The 12,079-nt window shown below is 41.6% G+C and overlaps 1 protein-coding gene across 1 annotated transcript in view; it reads left to right on the top strand.

Moving 5' to 3' along the window:
• cacna1ab (calcium channel, voltage-dependent, P/Q type, alpha 1A subunit, b) overlaps positions 1–11,876 on the top strand; it is a gene marked incomplete at both ends in the record, with an annotated part of 173,777 nt that extends 161,901 nt beyond the window's left edge. The window contains 5 exons of the mRNA XM_083906330.1: positions 1,871–1,888; positions 2,296–2,331; positions 6,132–6,333; positions 8,137–8,375; positions 11,151–11,876. Coding sequence (XP_083762456.1) covers positions 1,871–1,888; positions 2,296–2,331; positions 6,132–6,333; positions 8,137–8,375; positions 11,151–11,876 — 1,221 coding nt within the window. The remainder of the gene's footprint in view (positions 1–1,870; positions 1,889–2,295; positions 2,332–6,131; positions 6,334–8,136; positions 8,376–11,150) is intronic.
• Between the last annotated feature and the right edge of the window lie 203 nt (positions 11,877–12,079).

The following is a 12,079-nucleotide window of genomic DNA, read 5'->3' as shown; positions in this document are numbered from 1 at the left end:
ATCCCAGCTGACATAGGGCGAAAGGCGGGGTCACACCCTGGACAGGTCACAGTCCATCACTATCCCAAAATAAATGCATTATATCAAATCTACGTACATCATCATCAATTTGTTGCCATAATTTAAGCATTTTTCTAGTCAGCATCATCTTGTAAACATTTTTTAGTTGGAAAATACATAAATAAGATCAGTAAGAGTACTACATAAACATAAATGGAAGTTAGCTGAAAGTCATCCAATATCATGACAGCAGCTTTAACAATGATATAACTATCTCGTCTGTACCTTATAACCCTCTTTAAATGATATAACAGCACTTCAAATCACATACTTTTTTCTTCAATTGTTGTTTCTGTATGATCTTTGCACGTCCACATTAAGAGAATGATAGTGCATAAGAAGACTGTGGTTGTTGACAGGAGCAGCAGAAGGTGTAAACCCGGGCCTCACTGGATGTGTGCAGTACACAATAAACAATAAAACAGATTAATTAATAAAAAAAAACCAAGGGTTTTATACTTCATCAAATACAGACGAATACCCTAATTTTTGTTGCAAAAGGTGAACTTTGACCTAGGATTACCCCAAAAGTATAAAGTAAAAGTAGTTCATATGAAGAACAAGTGGAGTCCAATGAAAGTGAAATCATAAACTACTAATACTAAAGTAAATCATATTTACTGTATATGAAGTACAAGTGGTACTGAGTCCAATGAAAGTCAAATAAACTATGAATATGCAGTATATGGAATAATATTTTTGATTAATTTCCAACCACATTATGTGGGTGTGTTAGACCAACTTTGAGGAATTTGATTCAGTACAATTTTAAACATGGTTACATGTGTTTTAGGATTTCAGTTTTAGTTGGACTAACACAATATTCACATTTGTTTTTGTGATGTCGTGTAAACATACTGACTGAAAACGATTTGACCAGTCAACTCTGTCTCAAACTCAACATTTTACATCCCTGTTTCAAAGTAAATGCACACACTTGTATGGAAGGAATCCATTTATTATTTATTGTGAAATATTTGCAGGAGCATCAATGCATGGCTCTATGAGAACATAGTAATTAGACGTTATATTGTTAATCGACATTTTGAAAGAGGACAATCCCTGTGTTAAACACATTAGACTGCTTATAACAATAGAACATACTGTAGTCTTTCGGGTCCAATTCTGAGGCGAATCAGGAAATTACATTATATTGAATAGCCACTAGGGGGCAAAAAGAAAAGAAACAAATCACCTGATTTATAACATTCGGAAACAATTTCCTGAGGAGTTAAGGATCTCAATCGTTAGTTCAATAGACCATGGGCGTAAATTGTGTATATGATATGATAAATGAAAACAGATAATAGAATATGGCACATGTGAGTGGACACTAGTGTGATTGACAGCTGTTATTCTCCAATCAGCGACATCTGTAAACTTCTACTTGCACATCAACATGGTGCTGGTGCATGTAGCTATTATTTTTGTAGATATGGTTTTGTTTTGTTGTTTATGCATTTTATTTTGTTTTATTATTTATTTATTATTACTTCTTTTGCCGATTGAAACAGATTGCACTTAGTTTTTTTTTTTCCCCTGTCCTTACAACGATACATTTGTTCCTCCACGCTCATGAAAGCAAGCAAACCCCAACCCCACTACTTCCTGTAGCGTTTATTTTTCTGCTAACCGTCCTGAAACATACAGTACGAAATGCACTATATCTTGATGTCCATATAAAGAAATGCTAATTCAAGTATTATGATGTGAGTAGAGAAAAAAAGAAAAGGTGTGTGCGTGCATGCGTGTGTGTTCGTGTGTCTGTGCACTGTGACTTATTGTCTCCTAACACTGCTCTGCTTTACAGAGAGTTCATGCTGTTTCGGTAAGTGTGTGTCTGTATGTGCGCATGAGTGTGTGTATGGATGGAAATGCATCATTGTCCTCTGTCCTCTCTTGCTTACACACACACTCCCTTCGCTCTTATGTGTGTACACTGGTTTCTTAGAAATGACCTGGATTCTCTATATCTCTTGCAGTCTCTTTTGCTGTGCCTCATTGATCACGTTCTCCACTTTTTTCAACTGTCTGTCCTGTTTTCATATTTTCTTCATTCCATTCTTTACACGTCCTATACATGTTCCCCCCCCCCCCCCCCCCCTTGTTAAAATATTGTCATCTTTTCTCTCATCTTTCTGCATTGTGTGTATGTGTGTGTGTGCGTGTGTGTGTGTGTGTGTGCACTACACTGCTCTGCTCTACGTATCATCTCTGTGTTTGCCTGCTCTGCAGCGGAGGAGACACAGACACCGTGGAAATAACCTCAGTGTATGTACCTCTCTCTCTCTCTCTCTCTCTCTCTCTCTCTCTCTCTCTCTCTCTCTCTCACTCTCGCTCTCTCGCTCTCTCTCTTTCATTCCTGTGTTAATCACCACCACAAGGAGTCAAATTGGAAAACAATCTGTTTAGAGCAGTCTTTCTCAAATCCAAAAGTGTGAGGACCTTTGTAAACATGGCACAAAAATTAAAATACAGCAAACACAGCAATCTGGATTTAGAAATAAAAGCACGCTGCTGACAAAGACAAAAGTAACTTATGGACACTTTTGTTAGTTGCACACTCTCCCCTCCTTCTTTTGTGTTGTGGTGCAGTACTGCACTTGTTTGTCATATACACTTTCGACTAGATATTCAGCTTACTCATCATAACCTACATCTCATATGTCAGGATGCTGTGTTGATAAGTAGCTATTTAGTCTAATGTTTGAAGTCACTTTCTCTCCAAACCAAGATAAATCCAAATAAATGTATTCTTTATTGCCATACTATGTATGCATAATATACATAATAACGTGGAACATTTAAAAGAAAAAAAAAAAAAAGTTATAAATGTTTTTTAAAGCAAAATTAAGCTTTATTACACACTGTCACTTCAAGATTCAATTATATTTTACAAGTGAGACTAAATTCATCCTTAACACAATTGACTCTGTGATTAAACTCCTATCCATTCTCTCCAGCCGTAGTCTCTTTTCTTTTCTACTCTCTCATGTCTGCTCGTGTCGAGGCCACTCTGCTCTTTGGTCACTTTTTGTTCTCTGTGACAAGTCTCCTTGGAGATCTGCTTGTACTGCAGTGTTTCAGTGTGTGTGTGTGTGTGCTCATCTCTGTGCAATTGTGTGTGTTTGTGTGAGTGTGTGTGTGTCGGCTGCATCGCTGCAGACTGGGTCAACAGTTTATGAGAAAACGCATGGACTGGCCTGATGTCTGACTGTTGGCCTGCGCAAGGGTCTGGCAGTGTGTCGGCATGTCAATAGTCATGCATGACGTCATGGCAGGGCTGAGTCTCACTGATGATGTGATGACGTGGAGTCAGTGTGCCGTCATGGGGACGTGTTGCTTCAGTCATGCAGGAGCCTGAGCGGTGGAGAGTTCATACTTCATCATGTTCAACGCTGCTGTTTGGTCTGCAGTCAGATGACATCATCTCGTTTAGCTTTATTAACCAAATAGGGATGTAATATAAAACATTTATACACGTAAGGTTAATTGCCTCCTATTTATCATATTGACAGAATATATCGTTGCTTCTGTTGTCCTCATGTGAAGCTCACCTCTACTGCACTGAAAAAAACTGTTTGTGATTGGTTCCCCTTTTTTGGCCAAAACGAAATCCTTGTCAGACATGACCTAGGCTATTTGTCTTGTCCAATTATCTTAATATTACCAAAAGTGTGCCACAAGGCTCATTTTTTATTTTTTTCGAGAAGGTATCATTAAGATACGCTACTGTTACTCTTTATTGATACTGAAAATGATTGCTACTCATATTGACCCTATACTCTACACCATTGGTTCTCAAAGTGCGGCCCGGGGGCCAATGGCGGCCCGCAGAAACATTTCTGGCGGCCCCCAATGAATTACAGTTAGTTTTCAAAGCTGTCATAATTTTAATTCAGGAGCTACTAAGCTTGTTAAATGTTTATTGGACATTACTGGATACAGACTAATACAGGGTCTCTGCAGGTTATGCAAGTCAAATTTAAGACTTTTTAAGACTTTTTAAAGACCATAATGAATACAATTTAAGACCCATTTCAAATCCATACTGGCAAAAAAGTACAAAAGACTTGAAGGAAATTTGGAGCCACAAATCGTTGAACTTGCAATTCGGCTTAACTGTGGGCTTTCATTAAGTTTTCTCCGCTGCTATGCTAAGCTGTAACACCATGACACGCGCGCACAGCACACTAGCTAGTGGTGCTCGATAAATTCTCACCGTGCAGCACAGGTGGCCTACTTTAGTTCCGTGTTGTAGTTACGTTATCACATCCTTAAAAACAGAAACATTTCAAAGTGAGACTGAAGTTTATGCATGTTTTAAATAAAAATAACGTTGACAGATTTTTAAGACCTTTCAAAATTGTATTTAAGACCTTTTATGAGATTTTAGTAGAATTTAAGACATTTTAAGGCCTTAAATTCAAATGATTGGATTTAAGACTTTTTAAGACCCCGCGGATACCCTGCAATAAGTGTAAACTGTAGAACTGCAATCTGGTCATTAAAATTATTGTTTATTATTATTCCCATGCAGGAATGGCATGAAAAGATTCCGCTGTGTCATTACTGTTTCCTAAGAATGGGTATTAGAAGTTCTTAAAAGTGATGCTAATAGCTTCTTGAGCAAAGTTAGATTAAACATAACATAAATATCATCAGCAGCGCTGTTTGTCCAGATGCTTTTTGATAGTGGCCAGTATTAACCATGTGACTCTTGGTGTTTATATGCAGTGATAACTACACTGTTCTGTCGGCAGAAACTGAAGCTCCTCTCTGGACGGTCACTCCTCTCGTGTTTGTCTGAGTCTTTGTGCAGCCTGCTTCTTGCAGACTGGTGTGTGCTTAGTTGTTGAGTGACATTAAGCTTCCCCGTGGGGGCTCAGAGTATCTGCTGGGTCTGGTCATGGCCACAGGAGTCTGACAGGAATCCAGTGGACTACTGGAGTCAGTTACACAATACACTTAATAGCAATAATCAGGCTGGAAATGAATGATACAATATTCAAAGTTAAAAACTGAAAACAACGAGAAAGCTGTCAGGTAGGTTACATGGTGGGGGTTCAGAGGAAGAAGGCCATTTTGGAACAAACACATTTCCTTATGTTTGAGGAAATGTTTGATTATACAATTTCCCAACCATGTACAATCATGTACAAACAATTGGAAAAAACAACAACAATAAGATTGAATATGCACTAATGTCTCTCCAACATGATTAAAAGGCTGTCCACCAATCCAGGTCCTGATTCTGCATAACATGCAGTCCCTTGTGTTCAAAAGAAACAGAACATTTGCTTCTGTAGGATTTTCCTGTTGGGCTCTGGGCTCCAAGGTTACAGAATGTCTGTTTACTGTATCTGCACGGTGGCCATATTTTATTTTTTTTATTTTTTTGTTCAAACACTGTCAGTGTTCGAAAACAGAACCTGCTTGTACTGTAAAAAATATTATCATAATAAACATAATCTGGTGCATTGGTGATCAAATAGAATAATTACAAATATTTAGTTCAAGTTGTAAATGAATTGTCGAGTTAAGCTTTGGCACTGTAGAACAATCTGGAGTTCTAGCAAGAGCAAGATCTAAATGAAATATGGCCACCATTTGCAATAGTCTAGTATAGGCTCCTCTGCTGTGTGCATGCGAGGCATGGTCTTGAAAGCCTTCGCTCATGCTCTCTGTCTCTGTCAGTTCTCTGTTTATCTCTGTCCGTTTCATTCCTGTGGCGAAGCATGTGCTCGTCAAAGGAATACAGGGATTTTAGCTGCGCAGGAACACGATGAGTCAGAACAGTACCCAGGAACCATCACAGTGTTTTGATCCAGATTAGATCGGCGCAGGAGAACACACAGCCTGTAAAAGTGTGGTTAACCACTTACCCACCTAAACCAAGAGTTGCTTGGCACTGCTGTTTCTCAACTCATTCAATAGGTGTACAAGTTCTGTCACAGTCATCATATGCTTAGTAAAAGTCAGGTGAAGATGCTGTTACAGGGCATTAAGTCACACATTTTTGTCTTCTCTTTCTCTCCTCCCATTATCTGCTCTCTCACTCGTCCTCACAGACCATCACTGATACTAGTCCAATGCGCCGCTCCACCTCCAGTTTGGTCCACGGGGGTTCGGGTCGAGGAGTGAGGCTGGACGACTACTCCCTGGAGAGGGTGGTGTCCGAGGAGGGGAGACAAGGAGGAGGACGCAGGCAGAGGGACAGGAGTCATCGCACTTCACAGCGCTCTCTGACCCGTTACACTGACGCCGATACGGGTGAGCCACGGTTATTTGTAGGCTATCTTTAAAATACCACTTTGTCCTCCACATGACGGACGTGGGGAACTGGAGACAATCTCAGCTGACACAGGGTCACAGGGTTTGCAAGGCAAACATACAGAGACAAACAACCATTCACTCTCACATTCACACCTACGGTGAATTTCGAGTGTCCAACTATCTTCTGCATGTTTTTGGACTGTGGGAGAAAACCGGAGAATCCAGAGAAAACCCACATTCACACGGGGAGGACATGCAAACTCAGCCACTACCTCATTCATTTACATTTTTATCTTGGGCAGCATTGCAACATCAATATTTACGTTTTACAGTCACATTTTCACCAGGAGGGCACACTCATCTGGGACTGCTGAGAATGATTGTTCAGCAGTAGAAGTTGCTGAAGTGGCTCAAGAAATGGATGTTTGTGAGGAGAGAGCAGCTACTGGCCAGACACCATAGTATCATGTCTGTAGTTGCTAACATCAAACATCTATGCCAAGGTATCTAACTACAGTAGCAGCTACTGTAACTCACAGGACAGACTAAGATAGATCAACAAATGTGTAGCACCATCCTTAATGTAGTAAAACATCAAGGGCCAAGAGACCTCATCGGGTCCTTCTTTGTGTCTCCTTTTCGCTCCAACATCAACAACTTCTTCCAGCAAGACAAACAAATCCAGACAATTATTTTGATACTACCAGTGAAAAAAAATCTCCTCATTTAAAATCTAATAGAATATCAAGTTTGACAGGCAAAATTGTTCTTATGATGAAAAATAAAAGAATCCCAGTCATATTGTTCAGAACTTCATCTCAAATGTAATACCAAACATCAGAGCAACATATGCACATATTGAACTTAACTGAATATCAGTCCATACTGTACATCAGGTGCATACTCCTCGATTGCTGTGGCCTACTCCTGCACAGATGAGAGTTTTTAGCTGTAGTTAAGTCCAGCACATCACAACAATAGGTTTACACCACTGAAGTGGGGATGAAAGCAAGAAGTAAGATCCTTTACTTCCAGTGTTTTGGGGTCAAATCTTTGGTTTGGTTGCATTTAAAAAAAAAAATAAATAAATAAAAATAAAAAAGCTTTTTCAGATTTTCCAGACTGTAGCTTTAGAGAAATCAAAGTACAAAGCAGGATTTAACACATTTGTAGCCTCACGTTTGTGATTTCCCAAGTTCATAGTGAATGCACTGGACTGACACATGTATGGTGACGGCTAATGAAGTAACGTCATCAGGAGAGTTGTAATCAGAGCAGGCAACTAGAATTTTCAATGTGAATGATAGCAGCTGAAAAACACCTAAATGGATTTTAACATCGTTTGCTTGTTTTACTAAAATGTAAAATATATACATATATATATATATATATATATATATTGATATATATATATATCTTGTCATGTGTTATCTTTGACTGTTATATATGTTTTGTTCCATCAATTATAATCAACCGAATAACATTTGATTTATGGGCAAGTGTGACCTTTGAGCCATGGTTTCATCTGAGATTTAAAAGCAGTATAATAGTGATGTCAGAGAGTGGAGCTCTGTGATAACACTAAAGGTTTATTGCTCTAACAGAAAAGGCTGATCTGCCAAACTCACATGTTGTGACTTTTGATCTAGTTGTTCTCCCATTGTCAGAGCGTAATGATATGAACTCCTTTAAAGGGGCAGGAGACAGATCACTGAGCGCTTTGTACACTAAACAGGTATCTTACAAAATAATGTGTTGTATTGTTTTTTATCAATGTAAACTGAGACATCTCCTTGGTAGGACTGGGCACAGACCTCAGCACCACCACACAGTCAGGTGAACTCCCACCAAAGGAGCGTGAGCGGGACCGAGGCCGGACCAAGGACCGCCGTCACCATCATCACCACCACCATCACCACAGCTCCATGGACAAAGAACGCTACGGCCCTGACCGTCACGACTACTCTCACAGGCATCCTCATGACCACCACTGGTCCCGGTCACCCAGCGAGGGGCCTGAGGGCCGTGGTCACAGACAGGTGGGCTCCAAAGATGCCAAGCATCATGTAATATTAAAGTGAAAGTTCTACAGGAGACCATACTCCCTGTCCTTAGAAGCAGCTGGACACAGATTACATGAGCTCATCCAAAACATGGCAGCAACAGAAAAACCAAGAGTTTAGCCACAAAAAGCTACATCAGCTTAACTGTAGGAATCAGCAATATTTTCTCTTGTGCCTCAGTGTAACACTGTTTGTCAGAGTCAGTAACATGAAAAAATTGGTATTCTATTAAAGGTGCATTATGTAATAGATCTAAAGCAACTGGCCGTGTGGTTTGTGTTGGTCGAGCAGTTTACAAACCCGAAAGCACGGATGTGGCAGTGGGGTGTGGTGAACTTAAGGTGGCGTGATCAGACGGCTGGACAGAATCAGGTAATCAGTCAGCTATATAAGCACGTTTGTGACCTGGTTGTGGGTCCAGACACAGAGGGAGAGAGAGAGAGACATAAACGGAGGGAGAGACTGACCCCGGATTTCCACTGGACGCGTTACAGCCGCGGTTCTGCTTCGACCTCTGCCCAGCGGCGATCCCCACTGGGTGCGTTACAGCAGCGGCGCAGTGCTTTGGGAGCCAGCAGTATTTACAAAAGCTCATGCGATTATCTCGAACGGGAGAACTCGAGTTCGCGAGATCCCACGATAGACTGTGTGTAGCACCGGTCACAACGTAATGTTGATGTAAAGTTGTGATAGGCTATATGACCTGCGTATTGTGTTTTATTTTTGAAAGTGTCGGACTTGCTGTCTGGTGCGATCTGCTCTGTTGAGTTCGACGCGACTCAGCAGCGGCAATGGCAAAAATATAACTGCTACCTATCGATAGCGCTGCTGCGCGGCGAGCCGCTTCTGGGACGCTGCTGAGACGTGCCGCAGCGCGGGCAGTGGAAATGCTCTCATTGATTAGAATGGAAGCTATTTGCATTTTCCGTATTGCTGACAATAAACAAACTATTTACCTCCTTCCCGTCCTTCCCAAACGAACTGTGTCTGGACCCAGCCTACGGCAAGCGACCAGAACCAGGTTAAGAACGTGCTTATGTCGCCGACTGATTACCTAATTCTGATCACCGGCTGAGCCTCTCCTCCAGCAGCCGCTGCCTTCACTGCCACAACGGATTTCCAAAACTGAGGGAACAGTTTAGAAATCTCAGGGAACTGAGGGAGACTTAGCCAAATTCGAGTCCTCTTTAGATCTTTGCATGTATATCGCCATAAATTATATAACGTTATAAAAGGGGAGGCAAAAATGAAGGACAATTCTGTCAAATATCTTGCATAATGTTATTCCCTAGTCAACAGCTAACGTTACCATACATTATAATACATCTTGATCTTTACTGAGAGAACAGAATTGTGCGTCTTAGAGCCACTCATTTATGATAAAACGCTCACCATAGTCGCTCCTCGCTCGTCGCTGACGGAGGACACGCCGCTCCTGCAGTGTTTTGATTTTGAGTGTAGTAACCGTTTTTGGCCACATTGTTACAGATGGCGCCTTTAAATATGAAATATGATGAAGGACGAGGATAGCAATGATGTAGAGTTTAGTTGGCTTGAAGCCACTGACAAATTCTTGCTCAAATGTGATTGGTACTAATTGGTACTGTATGTCTTGTTAATCAAACATAGTCCCACGACATGAGAGCGATTGAATAATATTTAAATAATTCACATAGAAATATCCAATAGAAAAGAGATCAATGCTATGGAAATGATTAAAAATATTTTTAAAGAAAAATTTAGAAAAAAAACACAAAACTCCAATACAAAGAGGTGTCCTTATAAGGTAGTAATACAATTTGGCATAGGTCTTATAGTCAAGGTGTCACATTACACATAAGTTATTGAAACAGTATTTACATTAATATTTGCATTAAACTTATGAAGCATGGACATCAAATATTTCATATGAAATGGATGAAACAAGTTTTTACACACATCACACTCCTGTATATAACAGTATGTATCATATGACTCACTTAAAAAATATTCTTATGGACAGTTTTCAGATTTGTACAGTATTGTTTTTTCATTTTTGTTTCTGATTTGTAAAATATGTAAAAACTTTTACTCAACACAGGATTGATAAAACTCTCGAATGTGTTCTGAACTGTCTGTGCTGACAATGGTTCCTGTCCCAGTCACAGATGGGTCATAGGAGATTTACCTTTTAATTAAGATTAATCCAATAGGCTCAGAAGAAAGTTTGTGGAGTATAGTATGTAGATAATATAGAACTTTGGGAAACAGTCAGTCTTGGTCCATATCAGTTGAGCATAGAGGAAATTCTTATTTCCTCTGCCTTTTACACAACCCTACACAACAACTCTGCTTTCACTTCCACTTACTTATTGATATCAATCTCTCTCTTTTGTGTTATGCTTTTTTTTCTGTTGTCACTGTTTTTCCTCTTTGTGAATTTTTATTCAATGTGATGTGTGGCTGCTTCATGCAAATGTGTTGCCTCATCATTATGTTTCTTTAAATGATTTCAATGGTGTTATCTATCTGTCTATCTATCTGTCTATCTATCTATCTATCTATCTATCTATCTATCTATCTATCTATCTATCTATCTGTCTGTCTGTCTGTCTGTCTGTCTGTCTGTCTGTCTGTCTGTCTGTCTGTCTGTCTGTCTGTCTGTCTGTCGATCTATTTATCTATCTATCTCTTCACCACCACTCTGCTCTGTGCTGGTCTCTGTTGTTGTTGTGGTGCGTTTTGATTTTCCTTGTTTACATTTTGCTGTAGGGCAGTAGTTCGGTGAGCGGCAGCCCAGTCCCCTCCACCTCGGGAACCAGCACTCCACGGAGAGGTCGTCGCCAGCTGCCGCAGACTCCCGCTGTCCCTCGTCCACATGTCACCTACTCCCCTGCTGTTCGCAAGCCCAGCTATGGCCCACAAGGGCCAGGGCGTCTGCGCTCGCCCTCCCCCCGACACTTCTCCCCACCAGATCATGACAGAAGCTACCACCGACCCCCGTCACGCCAGGCCTCTCCGCACCAAGGGGGTTCCTCATCCCGCCACGGTTCGCCACACTCTCCGAGGCATCAGTCCCCACGTTCACCCCTTCACGGCTCGCCTAGGTCCCCACATCGAGGTCGCTGGAGTGGGCCCCCAGTTGGGGACAGCCTGGAGGGTGATGGACCCTTCTACGAGCATGATTATGAGTACGAGCAGCACCATGAGCCACCTGCCTATGAGCAGAGTCTCTCTCATGGAAACCCACATCAACATGGGGGAAATCCTCACCCACACCCACGCTCACCTAGGACTGCCCACCACGGGCCCCCTCCGCCCCCTCATCCGCACCCACGGAGGGTGCCCAATGGCTACCGTTCATCCTCACCTTCCCCACATCGACGGGGACCGCCAGGTGTGCCCCCACACCCGCACCACCGCCCCACTCACACCAGAGGGCCCCGCAAGGGCCTGCATGAACCTTATAGTGAGACGGACGAAGATGACTGGTGCTAGCAACGATAGGGAGCAAGGGATTAGGGAAGGAGTGGAGAAGAGTAGCAGCAGCCGCCGGTGCTCTGGCCTTGGATATGAAGACTTTTAATAAAGCAGTGGCAGAAGAAATGTTGGGGGGCGGGGGGCACACCCTCAAAACCCTCTATCCTCACCTTAGAGTCTGACTGAGAAAAAAGGGGGATGATGGTGCTGTGGTAGCTTTT

The sequence above is a fragment of the Microchirus variegatus genome, assembly GCF_963457635.1.
Source record: "Microchirus variegatus genome assembly, chromosome: 19".
Classification (NCBI taxonomy): Eukaryota; Metazoa; Chordata; class Actinopteri; order Pleuronectiformes; family Soleidae; genus Microchirus; species Microchirus variegatus.
The sequence above is the reverse complement of the archived record's forward strand: the minus strand, read 5'-3'. Positions and strand labels throughout refer to the sequence as shown.